We start from the raw sequence: 25,665 nt of genomic DNA, 5'->3' as shown, positions 1-25,665 counted from the left end.
GGTATGTAATAATAGTTATGCAACTTTATATTAAATAAATAGTCTTTATTGCAAAACATGAAACCCTGGCGGGTTAAAATTCAAACATATTAGTACATTGTATAATTATCAATGATCTATCTCAAGCAGCTCCTATCAAACTAACAGAAAACTAAACTAAAAGCAATTCCTGGCCACGCAGATGAGACAAAAACTAGATTGAACTCATTTTATTGTGCATTGCCAAAGTCAGAAACCTTTTTAGAAGGTGTGGTTTGTCATATCTTTATGCTATTCTTTACTTGGAATACTTAGGGGTGATGGCAGATATTGCATTTTCACTTTTATAGATTCACAATGACCTTGAGCTTTATCATATTGTATAGATACCTGTTTATTATTAAAGATTGGATGTTGCCCACTATATGTCTTTATGTCTTTGGTTATTTTTGTTGTTGGGTTGCTGTGTCATTAAAGGTATGTCCAACATCATTTTTTTATTCAGAATTTTTTCAAGAGAGAACTATTGTGAATGTTAAATATATTGTAATCATCACCACAGTAATAATCTTAATCTTAGAAAAAAATCTGTGTGTGAAAAATGGTCTAAAACGTAAATGCAGAGGCGAGATACAAAATAAAATAAATAGGGGATGTGTCCATGGGACACAGATGTTGTCCCCACTTGCATATAATGTAATAAAGGGACATATCTCATGAACTGTAAGTGGTGTTACCCAAATTTGGACTGGTTCTAAATTTTTTTATGATAGGCATTGTGTATAAGTTTCACAACATTTGGTTGAGGCAAACTAAAGTTAGAAATGGAAACGAAAAAAATCAGCTCAAATATTCAATGTCAATGAACCATGACTGAAAGTACATGGCAAAACAATCTCCATGGAAATGAGAAGTGCCAATGCTAACACAACTGCATACCAAATACCATTGACTTCTTATAAGTTGTTCCCTCAAAGCAAACCTAAACATTAACTTGTAAACTATGTAAAAGTTTCATAACTTAATGAACCATGAAGGGGTGGGGCTATATAATCTCCATGGAAACGAGACGAGCAGATGCCAATAAATTTGCACACCAAATATGGATCCATGGAAATGAGATTTATTCATGCTTATACAACTGCAGGACAAACCAATTATCCTTGACCTATCACTAGCAGTTCACCATAAATAAGACATAATCACAAATTAAAACATTGTTGATGCCTCCGCCTGGAACCGCTTACCTATGTCTCTCTTTTTAACTCTGTCAAAAGAAGACAATAAATCAGATTAAACTCATTCCTGTAAAGACACATTTTAAGTCATGGAAATATTCATCTATTTTATTTACATCAAATATTTGTATAAAATGTATAAAACAATAAATCAGAATAAAATAAAGTCTATATATAGTACAAGGTGACTTCTGCTATGTCTATGACACTACAGATTGATTAATGAGTGGTTTAATTTGTCTGTGCCAAATGTTAAAAGCATCAAATGTAAATTTTTAAGTCATAATTTTACCTAGCAGAATGTTAAACTGTTAAACCAGCCGACTTTAGGGGAATATACTGTCACTACACAACAAAGGGCAATAACTTATTTGTCCTTTTGCACTGAAAAATTCAGGCAAGATTTCCTAAAAAAAAATCTTTCTTGGTTTGTGATTTGCAGTCTTACCTCCCTATAAACCAAACTGTGTTTTCATAAATGATTACAAAAATTGAGGCTATATATAGCAGGAAATTAAGAAATCTGACTTATAAATCATACAATTATACATTTCAGCACTTCTAGCATATTTATTCTACAAAACAGGCACACAAATTTTATTTCCCTTAAAAGTACCATAAAAATAAAAATTTCTCCCAAATTGTATAATATTTATCAAAATGTATAGTTTCTTCTATATAAAATAATGCTGCCCATCTCGAAAGACTTTCTTTTTATCCTGAGATCAAGTAAAATATAACAGACATAACATATTATGATAACTTCTGTTTTGCAAATTCTTTGCTCAGAACACTCATGACTTCACCATGCTTCATTGAATTGTCCCGTTTCTTGATCTCTTTGTAATTTTCTTTGACAAACAAAGCAAATTTATTAGGTGTCTTAGCTGTACCATCTTTATTTGTAGCTTGGTTGGCTGGTTTACCATATTTATCCAGTAATACAAAAGCTCCTTTACATTTTCCACAAATAAATCTCTTTGTATCTAGTGATTTGGAATGTCTACCAACTCTACAATATAAAAATATTTTTATGTCCAACATGAAGCATACACAATTAAGAAATAATTCTTTCATCCCATGCTTTATACTCATTCTTACATGGGTAAGCATTATATTTGTCAATATCTTTATATTGAGCATTAGCAAGGTGTTAAATGTTGACAAATATAATGCCTACCCATGTTAAAATGAGAAGTGTTCAAAATAGACCTGATGTTGCAATATCAATCACATGCAGCCATTTATGCCAATGTTTTATTGTAATTAAAACGTGGCTTTGTTTTGGAAGTGCAAGAAGGACGTCATATTAGAGTTCCAGTCAACATTTAACCTTAAATGCTTATGTGATTCTTAGCTGTTATTTCCTTCCTTTTGTAAACTCTCACATAATAATTAGAAACAGTTCCATGTGTGACATCTATTGTAGTATTTGGTTCTGTTAGAATTTTTGACGTTCTTATCTTGTATTTGAATCCGACCCCAAAGTCATATTGTGGATATTGAGCGACTCAAAATAAAATTCATGAGGGTTCTGTCGAAATCCATTGTCTTGCCTACTTTTGCTGTTAATTGCAGGCTCAACAAAAATGAAAGAAAAAAATCTATAATAATATTCCTCTCAATACTGTATTTTGGGAGGATTTTATGCAAGATGCAAATATAATAAAGGTTGAGGACTGAGGGAGGATACAATGTAAAACATGATCAAAATTAAATAACAAAAAAGGGGTTATTGGGGGGACTAAGGGTGTTTGATGCAGAGCTCCAGACAAGCTGCGTATTTGCGTGATCACGCAATACAAATAATAAAAAACCCAATGCAATTGCCCATTGCAGGGTTCAATAACCCAATTAATTCAAAGGAAAACCCAATAATATGCCAAAACCATGAGTTCTCAACCCTTTTATTGGCTACCATTTGCGTTATTTACCCTTATCTGTTTACAGTCCTTGCGTAAACTATTTTAAAAATATTTATAATTGGAAATTTCCTTTCGTTCTAAAAATAGATCCCTGCATCAAGTAGCTGAAATGGGTCCCTGTTAGAGTTTTCCGTTGCTCAAAGAGTACACGTGTTTTTGAAAACATTTCGATCTTCTCGGCGTTTATCCAATTAGTGTGTGTCATGTAGTCATATTTTTTTCGCATTGCTCGGGATTTATCATAACATACATTAAATTAAAACGAAAGTGAATGTCCGGTAAAAATATTGAATAGAAGCATGTTTTCTGCTTCTTTTGAAAAGCTGAGGGAAAGTTATGATGATAACAAGAATCAGCCAGTGTTTTTAGGAAGCGTCCATCGAACACACCGGCATGTGTGCGTACCGTAACGAGAACATTGCTAATAAAAACAGACTTTACTCAAAAAAAAAATCAGTTGGAAAAAGTGAAAGGTCAAATCAATTATGACATGATAAAGCATCAGCAACCAAAAGTCCTAATAAAAGACAACTGAACCCAGATTTATGAAATTGAAACATGTGAAATAAAACAAAACCATTCAAGTATAATTAGAGTTTATATACTATTTTTTTCATTTTACTATTAATTAATGAATACACACACAGGCACTGGTCTCAGAATTTATTATATAAAGGTATATTAAGACGAGTGCCTATGAATACACATATCCGGTTTTTTTACAGTTTATATGAGAAAATACAAAACTGGCAGAAGGTTTGAAACGGAACACAAATTAAACCTACAATTGCTCCTCAGTGAATAAACCAAATAAAACAGCTAGCAAACAATCCTAACCCTAAACCAAATACAACAGCTAAACAAAGACAGAAACATATTTAAGATGGACAAAATCTGGGGTTGCTATTGTCTAAATATTCAATATTGTGTTAATGAAAAACCCAATACATTAAGGAGCTTGGTGGTGAAAAACCCAATTTGATATTAACATGAGGGGTGAATTGGAATTGATCATGCAATTAAAAAACTTTATCACCCAATTATATTTGAAAATGGTGGGTTAAAAACCCAATTTGTGAATTCTTATCTGGAGCTCTGTTGATGTTTGTCAACAAAAAATGACAGCCATGGGTAAATCTAAGGGCTTGCTATAATAAAACTAATTTAAAATGCGTATTTTTTTCTGACTTTTTAAACTCAATATACAGTCATAAATCTAACAAGTTTGTGCTTGTGTCAATTTCTTTATAAATCCAGTCATGTTTTTGTACCAAATTGTTCCACGATATTCGTGCATTGTCCAAATTTCCTAACACAAAGTCGTTCCATAAATAAAAAATCCATGGTTTTCCTATCACAGAAATTTGTGACATACCGTGAATTTGAAACAGGAAGTTTGAATGAAACGAAATTATCAACAGTTGCCAGTAAAGGAAATGAACAAAATCTGGGAATCGTAATTTTTATTTAAAAAAAAAAATTGGGGCGGGACGATTTCAGAGGGGCGGGTGGGGATGAAAATCTATCAATTAATTTTAATTGGCCTTATAAGTAAAATACTGATAAACAGGTTCAAAATATGAACAAGATTTCCTTCTCGATACTAGCTTTTGATTATAAACGAGCTTCAGTCCAAGTTTGGTACAAATTCAGAATATTTTAAGAAAGTTATTAAAATTTCAAAAACTTTAATCACAGACTAAATATTTGTAGACGCTGCGTACAACCCAATGTAGGACCACTGTCTCGCTTTTTCGACTAAAGTCAAAAGGCTCAACAAAAAAGTGTAATGATATGATGTCAGCCATTTTGATGTTGACAACATTAACTTTCGGCATCAGGCAAGCTGATTTTCTTATTCTTAGAACAAATTTTACATCTTTTCTGAAAAAGGATTAAAAACAAAATAGCAGTGTCTTTTGAATTGGAGAACATCTTTAAATATCCTTAAAGCATATTGGACCTTCTTGAACTGTGAATCAAACTATAAACAAGAGGCTCTCAAGAGCCTGAATCGCTCACCTTAATTCTTTTGGTTAAATCTCTCATCAATGATTATTTTGGCTTTTCAATTTATTTAAATGTTTTTTGGATCGTACTATTTTCTTCAAAAGCCAAACAAAATAATCATTTCTCCTATGTTCTATTTTAGCCATAGGAGCTATGTTTCTTGACATACAAGGAAATAAAATATAAAATTTATACTAGATACTCTGAAACTCATTTAGCCTAAGTTTGGCTGAAATTGATACAGCAGTTTCAAAGGAGAAGATTTTTTAAAGTAAGTCAACATGATGAACAAATTGTGAAAAAAGTCTTTAAAGGGCAATAACTCCTTAAGGGGTCAATTGACAATTTTGGTCATGTTGAGTTAATTGAAGATCTTACTTTGCTGAACATTATTCCTGTTTACAGTTTATCTCTATCTATAATAATATTCAAGATAATAACCAAAAACAGCAAAATTTCCTTAAAATTATCAATTCAGGGGCAGCAACCCAACAACAGGTTGTCTGATTCATCTGAAAATTTCAGGGCAGATAGATCTTGACCTGATAAAAAATATTACCCCATGTCAGATTTGCTCTAAATGCTTTGGTTTTTGAGTTATAAGCCAAAAACTGCATTTGACTCCTATGTTCTATTTTTAGCAATGGCGACCATGTTTGTTGATAGATCATAACTTCGGATACAATTTACAAACTAGATACCCAAAGGAACATTCAATTAAAGTTTGGAAGTATTTCGCCCAGTAGTTTCAGAGGAGAAGATTTTTGTAAAAGATTACTAAGATTTACGAAAAATGGTTAAAAATTGACTATAAAGGGCAATAACTCCTAAAGGGGTCAACTGACCATTTCCGTCATGTTGACTTATTTGTAAATCTTACTTTGCTGAACATTATTGCTGTTTTCAGTTTATCTCTATCTATAATAATATTCAAGATAATAACCAAAAACAGCAAAATTTCCTTAAAATTACAAATTCAGGGGCAGCAACCCAACAACGGGTTGTCTGATTCATCTGAAAATTTCAGGGCAGATGGATCTTGACCTGATAAACAATACTACCCCATGTCAGATTTGCTCTAAATGCTTTGGTTTTTGAGTTATAAGCCAAAAACTGCATTTGACCCCTATGTTCTATTTTTAGCAATGGCGACCATGTTTGTTGATAGATCAAAACTTCGGATACAATTTATAAATTAGATACCCTAAGGAACATTCAGTTAAAGTTTGAAAGTATTTGGCCCAGTAGTTTCAGAGGAGAAGATTCTTGAAATAGTTTACGACGACAGACGACGGACGACGGACGACGACGGACGCCAAGTGATGGCATAAACTCACTTGTCCCTTCGGGACAGGTGAGCTAAAAAATTACTGTGAATTGGGCTACAGTGAATTGCTACCCCTCTTTTCAACAGACCTGGTATAACAGGTGGCTCTTACTCATGTTAACATATAAACTGGGATAGCTAAAGGATAGTATTTACTTACTCATATTTACAATCTACACATTGGTATTTATATTTTGTTTGTATTTTATAACTATGACAACGTGTAACTACTGCAATCTCAGGATGAACCTTATTTGCTTTACTTGCCCTGTAAAAAAAAAAGAAAAATACCCATAACCTTATATATTTATATATGTATATAACAAACTACATTGTCTAAAATTTGATGGTTGCTTTTTTTAACATAACACTCTGTAATGTAGATGATGATATAATTGATGGTTGTTTAACATCCAGCTGCAAAATTTAAATTCATATTCAGGAGGAGTTAACTCTTTGTACTTGACAGATATGCAGAGCTTGATTTTTAATATGCTGGTTCAAAAGATTTACATGTTACCCAGATACATAATTCTGACTCCAAGCCTACCATTTTTGTTCTTGTATCTAAACGCTGCAAATAACAATTTTAATGTAATTGGTTTGACTTGACAAGAAATTGAACCCATTATTTCCCACTCTCAAGGCAAGAGACCACAAAAGCCATGCTGTCTGTAATATAGGCATTTTATGTGCCTGACATAGTATTTTATATCTTTTTTTCAGGTTTTAATTATGGTCCAACAAGAAGACTAGATTTGAGAAATTTAACAAAAACATTCAAAACTGAAATACATATTTCCTGATTACTCAAGAACACATACATGTATATAGTACCAAACCTCTTTCATAACAACTTTAAGTTTGACTGGGGTGTAGAAATATGGTTATCCTCTCCTGTTTGTAGTAAAACCCTTGTGAAAGTGGGGTCATGCTTATTTGTGTTAAGTGAATTTCCTCCATGTTAACCTTCTTTACATAACCTACCTAATGTATTGATTCTCAATCTTTTTCTTTTTCACATATATACATGAAATAATTGCCATTGGACATTTAACAAGTACTGTGTTCAATCAAGCAATCAATCTTCTGAACAGGTTTTAAAACTTAGATAGCTACAGTACTTAATACTCTCATTAAACAACTTGAACCTCTGAATCATGGATATTGACTGAGGGGGGATAGGACCTTTATCGGGACTCCGGGATCGGCCTTCTTTAAGCTCGGGATTTCGGGATTGTCCCTTTCGGGATCCGGGAATTCTTTTTTTCTGATTTCGGGATGCCGGGATTTACTTTATTTAATTTCGGGACCTCGGGATTTGGTGTTTTTAAGTCCGGGATTTAAGGATCAGGACCCCTCCAATCCCGCCTCTTGACTGTCTTATTACCATTACTGTAAATTCAGAAATTATTGCTTGCATTTATTATTGTGATTTTTAAGGAATGGATAAAAATGCGAGATTAATTATTGCGATGATGTCTGGGAAATCTACATACAGATATATGTATGAGATAACAGAATGCAAGTCCTTATTATTACCATACTAACCTATTGGCTTTATTCACAATGATAAAAATCTGCCAATAATTTCTGAATTTACAGATAAATAAGTATCACAACCATTTTTACTGATCTTCGTCATTTTAAAATTATTTTTTTTTTTTTTTTTTTAGATATTTGGATAAAATACATGCATTCATTCCTTCATAAAATAAATAAAATGTTGACCACAATGTTATAAACTGTGCTGTACTATCTAAGAATTAGGCAGTGATTTTTTGTTTTACTTATCTAAAACAGAATATTATGATTGATTGATTGGTTTTTAACCCCACTATAAACACTATTGTGCTATTTTTAGGCAGTCAGTTTTTATTGATGGATGAAACCAGAGAGAACCACCTACCATTGTTAAGAAAACTGACAATCCTAGTCAATTAGGATTGGAGTCAAGAGCACCTGCCATGTACAGGATTCAACCTCACAACCTTTATACAGTTGACTAGTTACATATACATCTGAAACATTCTAGGCAAGTCACACACATTTTCTAAGGGTTTGATTGAAGTTTTCTTTTAAAATTAAGTAAAAATTATCTGCTAAATACTATTAAAATTTATCTTGGTAACTTTCTGTTATTCAATACCAGTCCACCTTACTTTCTACATTATTTTCATACTGACCAGTACTTCCAATAAGGACCATGTCCATCCTTTAAACCATTCAATAGCCATACTGCTGCATGGCACAGCTCATGTATCAATGTATCTCTAGTTCTCTCTGTAAAATATAATTATAACTTATCATTAACACCATTAAATAGTCATACTGCAGCATGGCACAGCTCATGTATCAATGTATCTCTGGTTCTCTCTGTAAAATTGGTACATGCGTTTACTTTTCTACATTGGTTAGAGGTATAGGGGGAGGGTTGAGATCTCACAAACATGTTTAACCCCGCCGCATTTTTGCGCCTGTCCCAAGACAGGAGCCTCTGGCCTTTGTTAGTCTTGTATTATTTTAATTTTAGTTTCTTGTGTACAATTTGGAAATTAGTATGGCGTTCATTATCACTGGACTAGTATATATTTGTTTAGGGGCCAGCTGAAGGACGCCTCCGGGTGGGGGAATTTCTCGCTACATTGAAGACCTGTTGGTGACCCTCTGCTGTTGTTTTTTATTTGGTCGGGTTGTTGTCTCTTTGACACATTCCCCATTTCCATTCTCAATTTTACCATTGATGTTGTTATTAAAGAGTCAAGTGTTTGTTTTATTTATGGTAATTTTGTTTACAGTACAGTTATCTTTTGTTGTTCTGCTTTAAGAAAGGAACCTTATTAATGGTTGTCTGTTCATATCTGAGTGTTATTTTTTTCCATGAAAAAAACATGTAGTGTTTAATGGTAGATCTTTGAACAATGATTCATTTAAACTGAAAATGACAGAAATAAATATTCTAACTTTTCAAACAAAAACTATAAATCATAAATCAACAAATTTCAAAGAGGTAATACCTGCTGAATCACAAACTTTTATGGACAACTCAATCTGGCAAGTCTTTACTGCTTCTCTGGTAGTCTTATTAACACAGTACCCTGCTGTCTTTAACAATCTCTTGTTCCATACTATAGAAAGGTTTGATGGAAGCTAAAAATTTAAGTTATTATCAATAATTACCAATATAAATAAATAGATAAACAAGTATATGTTCATAGTAAACAGAAGCCTCACTCACACTATCATTTTCTATGTTCAGTGGATTGTGAAATTGGCGTTGAAAATCTAATTTGGCATTAAAATTTAAAAAAAATCTTTTAAAATTGTTGTTGTTGAAACGACTCACCTGCCTAATTGCTAATAGATATTCAACTGAACAATAAACTGTGATGTAAAAGATCTGAAAATCTGATCTACACTCAAATATTAAACAATGAAAAGATTAATTGATTGTTGGTTTAAATGCTACTTTTGAGCTAATTCCTGGCAGCCAGTTTTTATTGGTGAAGTAAGCCTGAGTGATGGCGAAAACCATGACTTTCGAAAGGGAAACTTACAATTCTAGTCAATTAAGATTGGGGTTGAGTGCACCTGCACGAGCAGGGTTCTACCTCGAAACCTCAGTTTTCACTTGCCAGTGATTACAGTAGTATAACTACTTATACCACTTGGCCATAGTGGCTCCCAACAATGAAAAAGAGGTTGTCAAGTTGTTATATTACCTACCTTACAGTCAAAGATGGTCTCATTATAAAACTTAAACAGTTTAGCTGTTAACTCTTCCTTAGTCTTTGCAAAACTGTTGATATATCTGAAATTGTATAATCTAATGGCTAAGGCTTCATTATAAATAAATTTACAAAAACAAGGCTCAATTATCAGTTTTATTGCTTTTAAAAAAAATTCCTTTGATCTTAATGACTGATAATTTCTTTTCTCAGCACAGGAGAGTGATATGAAAAATTATCTCTAGAAACTAAGGGCACACATGCCATTGTCAATAAAATTAACAACGTCGTCATAGGTAAAATTGCAATAATCTATAAATATTAGGAAAATAAAGAATAACTAAAAAATTTGCCTAGATACTGTTTTGATCATATAAAAGTTTTGTAAAATTCTATGAAAGTTAAATAAATTCATTGACGTCTAAAATAAACTTAAACCAGACAAGACAATAATCACAGCATTCAAAATTGATGAGGAAATCTACAATTAAAATACCTGAGTGCATCTGGGTTACAAAGTTCGGTGGGTATACTGTTACTCAGAGATTTAAGGAAAGAGAACTTCTTGACTGGTTTATCATATGGATTGTTGCCTCTGTTTATTTTACTAGCTACATCTTCTGTTTTAGGAGTTTTGAATACATCTTCTCTAGTAGGAGTTTTGCTTGGTTGTCTCTTTGGTTTAGGTTTCTCAATATCTGTAAAACAAGAATGTGTCACCAGTACACGAATGCCCCACTCGCACTATCATTTTCTATGTTCAGTGGACCGTGAAATTGGGGTACACCCTCTAATTTGGCATTATAATTAAAAAGATCATATCATAGGGAACATGTATACTAAGTTTGAAGTTGACCAAAAACTTTAACCTGAAGCGGGACAGACGGACGAACGAACGGATGGACGAACGGACGCACAGACCAGAAAACATAATGCCCCTCTACTATCGTATGTGGGGCATAAAAAGAAATCATTTCTGAATTTACTTCTTCATGCATAAAGTTTTAATTGATTATACTCCAATAACTGTTAAGTCACATCTTTCCAAAAGAACTACCCTATAAATTTCAATAAAAGTGCTTTCCTATCCACTTTCTCATATCTCTTCTGAAACAACTCTCTTGTATGCAGTAAATTCACAATTATTGCATTTATTATTGCGATTTAAATAAAAATTGACAAAAAAGGTGAGATTGACTATTTTGATATTCATATAATCTTAATACACATCTTTGTGTCCGATATTATAATGCCAATTTTAAATTTTGCAATATCTGCCCAGTCACCTTATTTGCATTCATTAAAACCTAGAAATAATTTCTGAATTTACATAATATAGAAATTTAAAAGTCATTAACTCATCAGAAGATCTGTTATTTTTAGATTCCAGTGCACAAAAAAGTCAATGAAAATGAATGATACTAATCTATCCTATATTAATTAAACAAATATTTCAACACAGCTTCTGATTTCCTTGATCCTTAATTGGGGTATAAACTAAAAATATCAATTTTGTGTTATTAAAAAAAATTGTCAGTCAAAAGGTGTTCTACAAGGATCATTAGTTATTCATCTTTCACTGGATACGTAAATTATCAAAATAGGTTTTATATAGTTTGATATTTACACACTTGTTCTCCTTTATATAGTTTGATATTTACACACTTGTTCTTTTTTATATAGTTTGATATTTACACACTTGTTCTTTTTTATATAGTTTGATATTTACACACTTGTTCTCCTTTATATAGTTTGATATTTACACACTTGTTCTCCTTTATATAGTTTGATATTTACACACTTGTTCTCCTTTATATAGTTTGATATTTACACACTTGTTCTCCTTTATATAGTTTGACATTTACACACTTGTTCTTTTTTATATAGTTTGATATTTACACACTTGTTCTCCTTTATATAGTTTGATATTTACACACTTGTTCTTTTTTATATAGTTTGATATTTACACACTTGTTCTCCTTTATATAGTTTGACAGGGGTCAAAATTAACTTAAAAAGGCCAGTAGCCAGCTGGGCTACTAGACTTGAAAATCAGTTAGCCCAGACAAAAAGTCAGTAGCCCACTAAATTTTATTATCATCGGTGAAGCCCGGGGGGTTTGGGGACATGCCCCCCCCCCCCCCAAGAAAATTTTGAAATTTTAGACTCAAAATCCTGCATTCTGAGCATACCTGGAGGTGATTTAGATGCCTGAGAAAATGTTTTTTTTTTCTTATTTTTGTTGTTGACTTCAATCAAATTTCATTAAAAAAAAATATCATATGCAAAATGGGAATCTTCATGCCCTGTAATTCAGATATATGTACTTTTGAACTGGTGGTGGAATACTCATCGATTGAGGTGCTCCTTTATTGGAGGAAGTTATAGAATACAAGTTACAAGTACAAATCTTTTTTTTTAAAAAGACAACTAAAGAATTCTCTGTTCTGGAATACATGTAGATGATAGATGAAATATTTCATTTTATTTCTATAATAACCTAATTAATTAAATATCTTGGTCGATTCATTTTGAGTATTAACTACGTACATCTGTAAACAAATGACCCCCCTTTTTCTCAAAACTATTTCACGTATTTCAAAAGCGTTGTCATGAACTTGATATCTTCTCTTATTTTCTTTTTGTTTGTTAACTGTTCAGTTAGTAAGGAATTTTAATCATTTTAACTATAAATGTTATTTATCGTGGTCGACAATATTCTACTTTCGTTTTTGACCTTCATTCTCTGTACACCACGTGGACTTTGAAAAGGTAACTACAAAAGGTTCTGTTTTCCAGATTCTTAACAACATTATATATTATACTTTATTTTATTTGACTGATATTACTTCGTGACATGCTATTGTCATCTTCCCTGACTTTCTTCGCTTTCTTGAAGCCAAAACCGTGATTGCTTCATAGTGTTGATGACTATCGGAACACCTCTCTTGTTATGCTTGCAAACATACGATACATTCCGACTTTAAATAGACAACCAATCAGTGACCTGAATTAACGTGAACTATATTTAGTCAAAGGTAAACACTGATTTGACATCCTTATTTATCGTGACCTCGATTTTGATGCAATATATTTAAAAAGATTTTTCTTTTAGAATTTAATTTTTTGTCCGTGAAGTAGCCAGTATTAGGAGTCATGTAAATGGCGGATTTCAGTCATTCTTGTACTTATTTTCGATTCGCCACCTGGGCTACCACAACTGAGTAAAAAGATCGCCCAGGCCAATTTCTGGTCGCCATTGGCGACTGGGCGACCGTTAATTTTTTTCCCTGTTTTTTATATTTACACACTTGTTCTCCTTTATATAGTTTGATATTTACACACTTGTTCTCCTTTATATAGTTTGATATTTACACACTTGTTCTCCTTTATATAGTTTGATATTTACACACTTGTTCTCCTTTATATAGTTTGATATTTACACACTTGTTCTTCTTTATATAGTTTGATATTTACACACTTGTTCTCCTTTATATAGTTTGATATTTACACACTTGTTCTCCTTTATATAGTTTGATATTTACAGACTTGTTCTCCTTTATATAGTTTGATATTTACACACTTGTTCTCCTTTATATAGTTTGATATTTACACACTTGTTCTTCTTTATATAGTTTGATATTTACACACTTGTTCTCCTTTATATAGTTTGATATTTACACACTTGTTCTCCTTTATATAGTTTGATATTTACACACTTGTTCTCCTTTATATAGTTTGATATTTACACACTTTTTTTAATTTTATATATGTTTTCCTTTACAGTTTGATTTTTTTACCAGGCGGAATTAGTGGTGTTACATTATACAAAGTCTATCAAAATTATTTTGCAAACAATTCTGCTGAAAATTCTGCTAGGGGCTGTCTTAAACTTGCAGTAAGGTGAGAGTTTTGTTTGTTTTATGTTGAAGTCCTTACTGTGACTTTCAGATGAAAAACAGCAATAAAGAGGGAAGGTGGGGTTATCTTTGTGCAATGAATGATAAGTGTCCTTTTCATATCAATATTGATGATTTGTACAAAGACTTCATGCAGGGTATAATTTAACACATAACATGGCTGTATAACAAAGGGGAAATAACCCTACAAGTAACTTTCCACATTTGCAATAAGTGTCATCCCTGGTATTTATTTTAAAGAGTGATCTTACTTGGCAGCTCTTCATCTGTATCTGAACTTATAACTTCTACTGTATTCACTTTCTTTCTGCTTAAAAATAAAAATAAATAATCTTTGTCAAATACAAATGGCTTTACTAAGAAATAAACCACCTCTGTGTAAACATTTTCTTTAAATACATTTAGTTTAAAACCTAAATTTGTTTTAAAAGTAAAAAAAATAAGCAGTTATTAGACTTTACAAGGTTCAGATAGCAAGAAAAGCTATAGCGTGACCATGGTCAGCATTAGCTAATAATTAAGTCTTCAATTAATATTAACCATTAGTATATATATGTAGGACCCTAAAGTGGGATGGTACTCTAAAGTGTGATGGTCTACGCTAAAGTGTGATGGTCTACGCTAAAGTACAATGGTGTCTAACGCTAAAATGTGATGGTCTACGCTAAAGTGTGATGGTCTACGCTAAAGTACAATGGTGTCTAACGCTAAAGTGTGATGGTCTACGCTAAAGTACAATGGTGTCTAACGCTAAAGTGTGATGGTCTACGCTAAAGTACAATGGTGTCTAACGCTAAAGTGTGATCATGGTTGTTTGTATGCTAAAGTACGATGGTATATAACACTAAAGTGCGACGGAACAAAAGGGTAATGTTAAAAAGCTTACCACGTTAAAGTAAACGGATATTTAAAAAAATGTATAAAGCTAGTATGCTAAGGTATAAGATATGTGATAAGCTTTATAATTTACTTGTAGGCTTACGTGATTGTTTCGAAATATAAAAGACCGACCATGTTATTATTGCTAAAAAGGTAATTTTGTTGTCATAAAATACTACATTTCCTTTAATTAATTTTTTAACAATGCAGGCATATTTATCTGTATATTTGAATGCGAGAGAAAGCCGAAATTTGCCAAGCTTTTTCCTTTTTTGTTGCTAGTACAAATACATGTTATATTTTCTACAATGTACAAACTAATGTTAAGGCCGACAATTTATAATTAACGCTTGAAAACACATATGTTCCTTTATTTAACCGAGGTTACTTTTCAATAAAATCGATAATATTTTAATAGTGACAGCCTTTAGTAAACTGAAACGCAAATAATAATTTAAAAACAAATGTATTCGTTCGCTTCGCGTATTCCATTTTGTATCTTTATATAGTAAAATGATCGACTGCAGGAAACCAGTCCTTCTTCCAGCACTTTCAAAACATTTGCGTCATCCGACAAAGTACGGTTAGGTATAGATAAATTAAGTCATGAACATTTGGTTTAGAATCTGTTAATCACATCAAATATTCTTAATTTATCTTCTGGCATGAACATTTTTGGTTTGTATAAACGACTGTTGACGTCATAATCCAACTACGTTTCTTACGTCTATACTTTCGCGGACCATCAATTTTAGCGTATGCAGGCATCGCACTTTAGCGTGACCATTGTACTTTAGCGTCCCCATCACACTTTAGAGTCCTACTTAATATCAACATAAAAACATAGCATCAATACACATCCCTTTGAATCATGTGATTGTAATTACAAATGAAAAACTCAGAATGCTACACCATATGTAATATCAAGCCACATTTAATTTTCACTCATTTTATTGTAGCATGCAAGCATAGGTATAATTTGAAAACATTTTGAATGAGGGGAGAACAGACATTGCCGCTAAATGATGATTAGGGAAAAATAAAGTAAAATAGCACTAACTGAACATCATGCATGTATTTGTCATCAAAGTTTTGCAGGAAGTTTAGTGTGTTATCAAAGTGAAAATATGCACAACAAAAATTATAAAATTATAAACTGTTACCACAGAGATATGTCTCGCCTTTTTGTAATTTTGGTTATTCAAATTTTGAAATCAAAATAGCAATAATTTAATATCTTAAACAAGTTATGCAAATATTCAAAGTCAATGAACCATGACTGAGTTACATGGCTAAACAATCTCCATGTAAATGAGATGTGCCAATGCTAATACAACTGCATACCAAATACCATTAACTTATTATAAGTCGTTCCCAAACCTAAATACAAAAATTAAGTCAATGAAGCATGAAGAGGGGGTGGGACTATATAATCTCCATGGAAACAATACTTGCAAATTTAAATACAAATATCATTGATTTAACACTAGCAGTTCATCTTAAACTGATCTAATAAAAAAAACTAATACATGTAAACTAAGATAAGTTTCACTATACTAGAAGTGTAAAACAATGGGAAATAATAATCTAACTAGATATACATTTCTAAGGATTATTCTTTGATCTAATAAAAAAAACTAATACGTGTAAACTAAGATAAGTTTCAAAGTCATTAGACTGTGACTGAGGGGCCAGGCCAAATATTCTCCATGGAAATGAGATGTGCCAATGCTTATACAACTGAATACCAACTCATATTGGCCTACCACTAATGGTTCCCCTTGAACTGACCTACCGGTAATCACAAACTAATACATGATAGCTTACAAAAATTTTCAGTCAATAGACCATGACTAAGGGGTGGAGCCAAATTATCTCCATGGAAATGAGATATGACAATGCTTATACAACTGCATACCAAATATCATTGACCTACCACTTGTGGTTCCCCATAAACTGACCTAATCACAAAGTAATAGATGTAAAATAAGCAAAAGTTTTGAAAGTCAATAGACCATGACTGAGAGGGCAGGGCCAACTAATCTCCATGGAAATGAGATGTGCCAATGTTTACACAACTGCATATCAAATATGATTGACCTACCACTTGTGGTTCACCATAAACTAGACCTAATCACAAACTAATACATTGTTGACGCCATTGCCGACGCCGGAAACAGCAGACCTATGTCTCGCTTTTTGACTCCGTCAAGGCGAGACAAAATCCATTTGGAAGTTCTCCATGACTTTGGAACACAAAGAAAGTCAGACAAAAATATGCCAAATTTTTTTTAACTTTAAAGATAACTAAATTAAAACCAAAGAATTATATGTTTCAGTCAACTATCATTTTAAAGAATTCTATAAATTCAATATCATACCTTCTCTTAGCAAGATCAGGGAGGGGTGTAGTATACAAATCATCGTCACTTTCATCACTGCTATCATTGAACACAACAGGCAGATAATCTTTATCATTTTCATCTTCACTACTTGTTACATCACAATCATCTACTATAAAACTATCCAGGCTGAAATTTAGAACAAATCAACCATATGCAATTTATCAGATATAAAAAATAAATTTACATTGTAAAGAAAGTATACTGAAGATTCAAAAACATGTTTTAAGTATCGGTGTTTATCTCAAGTATTCACTATACTAGAAGTGTAAAACAATGGGAAATAATAATCTAACTAGATATACATTTCTAAGGATTATCCTTTGATGACATTTAAATAGGTGGTTTGCTATGACCCAAATCCAAATGAAAATTGGTATACCCCAAATAAAAATTAATCCACAGTATTCAATTTGATAACCTATCTTAGAATCTTCATTAAAACATGTCTGTATTATAATTTCAGTCTGTCTCATACTTCAGGGCCTTTTCACATTATAGGTTTGCTCATTGTCGACGTCTGTATGGTGATATATATTGGTCCCATTAACAATCAAATCAGTTAATTATATATATGCATGTGCAATTTTATTATAATTGGTGTTTGACTGACAAACTCTTGTGGGGTTCTTCCATTTATTAATGTGATGTTTTTGAAGATTTAAAGATCAGCATTTCTACAAATATCTGACCTTGCTTAGCAAAGTTTTATTATAGTCACTGTCACGTAAAATTGGCAACATAAGGTAGGACAGTAGTCACAGGACCGGTTCTTTGGAAAGATTTTTGATTTTGCTAATTGAAAAACGTCATCTTGAATGAATGCGGTTTTAGTTTAAAATTTTTCAACCAAAAACATGGTGCCAATTTTACGTAACAGCGACTATAGGTAGTTCAAACAGTGTATTTGTGGAGATTTCTTACCTGTCGTCAGATTCCTCTTCCTTTGTCACTGGTTCTGGCTTTTTACTTTTCATTTTCTTAAAAACTATTAAAATCACAAAATAATTAGTAATCATTTAAATAGTCAGTTTATTCAAAGAGCAGATTGCTCTGAGGGATACGATTGCCGTTGTTTCATTGACACATGTATACATGTAGCTGGATAATATTATTTTTAAAACTAATTCAACTGCACATTTAAAATAGTTACAAAATAGCCAATCACGGATAAAAGTGTATGAACAATGTAATCAGGCCTATGTTTTATTTTTGTACTATCAATTCACAGTTTACTTTCCACAGCAGTCACTGAGACTCAGACTGAGAGAAGGTATTTCACTTCGTATCTTATCACCTATTTTCCTACGTTAATTCTAGGAGAAACCCCATTCCTAACTCTTTAAATATTTAATTTCCCTTGGGTCAGTGATCATGACTCCTTTCCGTACACATTTATCGGTTTAAAATGCGATCGTTTTTAATATAATACAACGTTTATTGACAGAACGAGCTAATAATCGATGTGTTGTTTTGATTCAGAATTCACGGAAGTTAATTCCGGAAGGGAGACAACTCGAAACGATATTATGGAAGACTCCATTTTCGCCTGAAGGGGTGTTCTACGATGAGGACTACATTTATTTTAATTTAAATGATGCAGTGTTCCAGCTAGGTTTTCAAAAGGGCAGGGTGCCAATCCTGAAAAAGGGCATTTAACGCGCGATATGATAATATGAAAAGGGCATATTTTAATAAAAGATGTTAATCAAACATTTGTGTTTATTCGTTGAATCACAGGTTATACAAGAACAACATCTTTAGCCCATATAGAACTCTATCTTTCTACTTTTAAGGCTGAAAAACTTGTCAAGCAGCTTGTCACACAAGTTTTTTTATCATTGCTTGGCACAGTTGAACTTTATATGCAGTATGTTTTGAAAGGAGATCTGTTTCATACTGTTTCTATGGTCTACCACATTTTACCAGTTTCACCTTTCTACCCCTGCTGTGCTTGATGATCCTTGATGGCAATACAGCACAAAACAGCTGTGCTCAGTAAATTCACAATTTTAGGATATAAAGCAACAGTGAAAAATAGTATCAAAAATAAAGAATACAGAAAAAGATGACCAAGGCACCCTACAAACACTGCTATTAAGACCCTCTTTAACTTTTCCCATAACTCAAAATAAATTCCTAAACATATATATTCTTAAGCAAGAAGTATGGAGACACATTTTAGAATATGTAAATGGGTTACTCAATGCTAGGAAAAAAATCAGATTGAGTTATTTCTTTATTCGGGTGTGCTCCTTCTTTGGAGGATTATAAACAGTACGTAAATATGATGTAAATATGATCATAATATGGCAGCCGATTTTGTTATTTTCGTATCAAAAATGAAGGCAGTCAATGACAAATACGTCTGAATTTTCTGTTTATTTTACAGAAAACAAGTAAAACAATGTCTTCAACGAGTTTATAATGGTTTTCCAACTTTCTGTCATTACGTTTCTTCCATGAAACTACGGTAAACATCGCAAATTGTGCCCAAGTTGTTGTATGCACATTTCTTCACTGACCGATTCTATTTGAACGAATTAATGTTGATGATCATTAATGACCCATCCGATAAACGGATTACCTATAACAACAGATTATGACACCAGTTGTAACCATTGATTAGCTTGGGGTGGTAAACAAAGTCATAATCTTTTCCCCAGGTAAAATTTAGTAATTAGCGTATCATATCAATACGCAAATTAATATGCAATCGATCTTCAAAAAAGGCAGGGCGCCCTGGAAACTGTAAAAAGGGCACAGGGCGCCACTCGGAAAAGGGCGGGCGCCGCGCCCTCTGAAAACGGCCTAGCTGGAACACTGTGATGCATATGATTTAAACAACAATAACCTTCAATAGCAGACATACATAGAAAAGATCCCATGAGTTATAAGTTAATTAATTGAGTGGAGAATCCAGAGCAATCATTCAATCTAAAACCCCTTGAAGTCAAGAAAACTAAACGCATGCGCATAATTTCTAAAACAAACCCTGGAGCAAGAACGTATATTAAATGTTTATTAAACGACCTAGATGGTTCTCTATTTCTTTATGGAAGTACAATCTCAATTATCAGTTTCATAACGGTAACATATAAGAAAAACTCCACTTCAGTTCTTAAATGACAGAAATAGATTTATCGGAATTCAGAGAACTCTCGCATTTTATCAAAACTGGGAATTCCGTCTGACGTGTTTCTAAATTTATAAAAATACTAAATATAAATACTGCTTAATTCTGATTTTCCGTGTTGTTTAAAATACGCATATATAAGTCAAGGGAATTATCAAACATGAAGGTTATACCTTTTAAAGCAAGACAATCATAAGAATCTGAGATGTTCCTTTATGTTTAGAATAAAACGATTGACGTGAGGGCAATGCTCTGAGCCACTGGTATAAGTCTACAGATTGCTTGAAAGCAATCGTATCCCAAAAACTAATAAACTAATTTATGTCACAAAATTAAAGCCTACATTTAACCACAATTTGCCATTTCATTTGGACAGGTGAGACATTATATTGTGTCTTCTTTTATCTAATTTTCTAATTATTGTCATTGATGTCTTCTTTTATATTTCATCCTGAATATCATTGGAATATTTGCAACAGGAAACAAACAATCAATCATTCAACACTTGTATATGTCTGACTGTTTTACTACAATAAACATGTGTTAAAGGCAAATAGTAGTTTTAAATATAATTCATGAAGATCTATGTTTTGTTTTCACTCTACTCATTTCGTTTGTTGCTATTAACTGCCTTCTTAAGTGTAGGTCTTGGTTTAAATGTGTAGACTTAAAAAAATGGTATCTGCTTCTTCTCTGTTAAGAATGCAGCATCTAGGAGTAAAACTGGTTATTTAATGCATCTACGTTAAGTGAGTTCGCCTTCATACTGTAATCTAGTTAATCTAGTATGTCATGTCTGACTCAAAATATCAGTCATGTACAAAGCAGAGTTCATATCTAATCACAACAACATGTACTAGTTTGAAATATATAATGCCACTTGACATTATCTAGCATTTAATCAAGCCTATCTGTTTTACTTGTGAAAACAAAGAGTTGTTTCATAAAACTCACTACAACATGTAATTGTTAAACTTTAACTTAAATAAACATTGAAAGTATCACTTGATTTTTTTTTGTGTACCTTAGGTTAATACTTTGCAAAATTTGAGAATAAAATATAGTTTAATAAAATATATATAACTAAAGCACTTACAATCTTCTAGTTGATCGTCACTGCTAGAATCACTGTCAATCTTCTGACTCCTGTAAAAAGAATAAACACGATAATTATCTAAATGACTTGACTACATTACTCTTACATCATCTTATAATTTTTATTTTTTGTATTTGTTCATGTTTTTTTAATTTTTACATAACACTACAGGACAACAACTCTGTAAAATCAGCTGAACATTTCAATCACATTCTGTTGATAAAGAATATCAAGCTTCTCGATGATCAAAATTAGTGTTTGTCAAACTGCTATATATATATCAATGAAATTTTTCTGATAAAGTCTGAGGTTAAAGTCTTTTCAAATTTTTATATTTTTGTGAAAGGATAAAAGTAAATATTTTGTCAAAATTTTATGTGAATTTAACAAGCCAAATCAAATAATTCAAGGTGTTTGGTACCACCTTAAGAAAATCACAAAATCGCTAAAATAATAATCATTAAGTATGATCAAATAGCAATTCAGTGAAGATAAAAGTTATGCTTATCTGATCTCAACAAATTTAGACAACCTTTTCTTGATATATGTACATGTAAATGACATACCTCCAATTAGTTTTACTTTTATTTTTGACTGCATCCTTAAAACATTCATCCTCAGAATCACTCAGAATAGTATCTATTCTACTTCTTTGTTTCTGTTCTTGGCTGTGATCACTTGTTTCATTGCTTAGTTCTGATTGGTTGTCTATATGACCTGAAACTAGATTTTCAAAAGATATCTATATTACTTCAATAATCAAACTATCACAAATCAGAGGATTAACTTCTTTCCTGAAGCAAATTAACTTTCCTGAGGCAAATTAAACCTCCAAACTAACAGGAGCAAGGCAAAAATCTTTAAAGAAAAAAAGATTCTAAAAAATAAAATTATGTTAAAATAGAAAATGTACCAAACTCAGAACTGCTGTAAACAAGAATGTGTCCATAGTACACGGATGCCCCACTGGCCCACTCGCACTATCATTTTTTTCTATGTTCAGTGGACCGTGAAATTGGGGTCAAAATTATAATTTGGAATTATAATTAGAAAGATCATATCATGGGGAACATGTGTACTAAGTTTCAAGTTGATTGGACTTCAACTTCTTCAAAAACTACCTTGACCAAAAACTTTAACCTGAAGCGAACAGACGGACGCACGGACGAACAGAGGCACAGACCAGAAAACATAATGCCCCTCTACTATCGTAGGTGGGGCATAAAAAATCAGTAACAATCAAGTTCTTATTTTGTTTTGTTACACAACTGTCCAAGGTTAGTGCAGGGTTGAGCGCTTACAAACATGTTTAACCCACAACATTCTTTATGTGCTGGTCCCAAGTCAGGAGTCAGGAGCCTGTAAGTCAGTGGTTGTCAATAGTTCATGTCTACCATATTTGTTTTTTGTAAACTGTTTTTTTTTTTTATGAATTAGGCAATTAGTTTCTCAATAATATTTTTTTATGTTGGGGTCGTTAGGCTTTATTACCAACCACACAGAATTTTCTATCATTGTTGAAGCTGTACACTTGCCTATAATTTACAACCACTGCATTTGAACTTTGGATAGTTGTCTCATTGACAATCATACCACATCTCCTTATTTATATATTCCCAATATTTTGATGAAACTATTTTGAATGACTAACCTTGTTCTTGTTCACTACTGTCCTTTCTCACTTTCTTCTTGTCTATATAGATGTATGTGTTTATAACCAAGTCTTCCTCCTCATCTGAACTAAATATACTACCAATATTTTCTTGTTTCTTTGGTTTTTCTTCACAATTACTTTCACAGTCATCATCAGAACTAAAGTTATAGGAACCAGAAGAAATCAGGTTTCTACTCATTTCTTGTTTGTCTTTTGATACAACTTTGTCATCATTAATGCTAATGTCTTCAAAATCACTTTCTGCATCAAAGAATATTGTTTTATTTTTGGAATTTGTTCTGGGTGACAGATTGCCACTTTTATCCTGTGAAGGCAGACTTGTTTCTGATTTGTCATGACAAGATTTTACATCAGCCTGGGACGAAATGTCTTGAACTTCAACAAATGAACAACTGGTATTACTATTCTGACCAGAACTATTCCTCTCAGAGCAATTCTCGTCACATGTCTTGGAAGAACAATCATTATTAATGCTTGTTTGCAACGATACATCATGAACCTCAACAAAATCAGAACTGTCACTACCTGAACAACTAATTTCATTTTTCAATTTTGACGGAGATATATTTCTACTTGTACTAGTTTGAATTGAAATGTCTGCAACTTCAAATGACGAATATTCTTCACTATCTGATCGTTTGTTGTGATTTTTTGCAGATGAATTTGAGCTATTTAAACTTTTGTACTGTTTATTATCAGGTGGAGACAACTCTGTAAAACTTGAACTTGAAGATGAACTGTCTCCAGTTCTTGCATCAAAATAAACGGATTTTCTTGATTTCTCTATTGAATTCAAACTGTTTTTATTCTGCACATCATTTAATTTTTGACTCATAGCAGTTGTATATAAATCTGTCTGATTGGTAGAAGATACTTGTTCCCCATCAGAGTTATTTGTCAAGTCTAAATTTTGTAATTTTGAACACAAATTTGTATCGTTTTCTGTCTGTTCTCTGTAAAGAATTTGCTGAAAATGCCCAATAGAAACTCTTTTCTTTCCAGATTTCATTATATTCAGATCTTTATAAGAATGATTTTTAGAAGAAGAAATTTGATCTGATCCATTTTCCTGTTGAAACAATCCCAGTGAAATATTGGGAATATCCAACATTGTGTCAATACTTGCTCTACTGTGGATACGTGTGGATTCCTGGACTGGTACCCCTAAATCTAAAAAGTCAGATTCAGGAGAACTGTTACAACTTTTATCATAAGAGTGAACATTTGTACTTGTTTCCATACTGTTTTGTAAAATTTTTGATTCGTCAGAAGATTGTTTAATATTTTTGTCTCTTTCAAACACAGGATTCTTTTCTTTGTTTTCTTTATCTTTTTTGCTTTTCCTGCTTTTTTTTGTTAAATCTGTTGAGCCTGGTGTGCGACGGAGAGGAATTTTGAATTCATCTGAAGAGTCAGATAAGTGAACATTTTCTTCCATGGAATTGCCTTTTATATCTTTTAACGGTGATTCTGAGCTGAATGAAAGCTTAGTTTGACCAATTTCTTTTCTCTTTCTTATTTTTGTTTTTTTCTTTTCCTTCTGCGCAGACTTTGATAGATCTGAAATGATATCAAATCATCCATCATATTTCATTACCTTATACAAATTTCTTTTGTAGAAAAATTTCATCTTTCTTTTCTCATGTTAACATGTAAAATAGTAACTGAATATAAAGAGATATTCAACAAGAATGTGTCCTAAGTACACGGTTGCCCCATCCGCACTATCATTTTCTATGTTCAGTGGACCGTGAAAAGGGGGTAGACGGAAGAACGGACGGACGAACAGACACACAGACCAGAAAACATAATGCCCATAAATGGGACATAAAAAAAATTGAATAAACAATAGCCATTTACAAACTGAAACATTTGATTGGTCTATAACTGTTCTTTTGAGTACATGTATCATGTTCAAAATCAGTCTCAGCTAAGTGATTCTGACTGTGTCATAAGGTATAGGTGTTTATCAGTTATTGAAAGTTCTGTATTTATTTGACAAATTTCTGTTGCTAAGTTGCTGTTTATACGTATATCCTTATATGCTTTTTCAATTGTTTCAATATTTATACCTTCACCATCTTCTGAATATTCTTTTCTTCTTCTAGATTTACTTGACTTCTTTTTTGTACTGTTGGAGAGCTGAAAAATATGACCAACAAAAAACTTGATTCAATAATGTATAATTTAGTAGAAAAGTTAAAAAAAAAAATCAAAATTTTAGGTATTTTCCTAGTCTTTTTAGTCATGGAGACTTACATTATATATTATATAGGAATGACATTACTTTATTTTCACTGTTGGACTAACCATGGCCATTAATGGTGAGTCCAGTTTCTCTAAGAGTAAC

The 25,665-nt window shown here is 32.3% G+C and overlaps 1 protein-coding gene across 5 annotated transcripts in view; it reads right to left on the bottom strand.

The window, feature by feature from the left end:
• Positions 1-1,297: 1,297 nt before the first annotated feature.
• Positions 1,298-25,665, bottom strand: part of LOC139484891 (germ cell nuclear acidic protein-like) — a 33,838-nt gene continuing 9,470 nt past the window's right edge. For 2 of the 5 annotated variants that reach the window (XM_071268925.1, XM_071268924.1), the window contains exons 3-15: positions 25,388-25,457; positions 23,292-24,875; positions 22,207-22,363; positions 21,641-21,690; positions 18,333-18,396; positions 17,388-17,537; positions 14,379-14,437; positions 10,704-10,905; positions 10,206-10,290; positions 9,497-9,629; positions 8,666-8,762; positions 6,640-6,747; positions 1,298-2,229 (exon numbers count right to left, since the gene is read on the bottom strand). In XM_071268925.1, coding sequence (XP_071125026.1) covers positions 1,971-2,229; positions 6,640-6,747; positions 8,666-8,762; positions 9,497-9,629; positions 10,206-10,290; positions 10,704-10,905; positions 14,379-14,437; positions 17,388-17,537; positions 18,333-18,396; positions 21,641-21,690; positions 22,207-22,363; positions 23,292-24,875; positions 25,388-25,457 — 3,018 coding nt within the window. In that variant the 3' untranslated portion in view covers positions 1,298-1,970. The other 3 variants (XM_071268927.1, XM_071268926.1, XM_071268928.1) reach the window with 2 other exon arrangements.

Source organism: Mytilus edulis, chromosome 8, assembly GCF_963676685.1.
Source record: "Mytilus edulis chromosome 8, xbMytEdul2.2, whole genome shotgun sequence".
NCBI classification, from domain to species: Eukaryota; Metazoa; Mollusca; class Bivalvia; order Mytilida; family Mytilidae; genus Mytilus; species Mytilus edulis.
The sequence above is the reverse complement of the archived record's forward strand: the minus strand, read 5'-3'. Positions and strand labels throughout refer to the sequence as shown.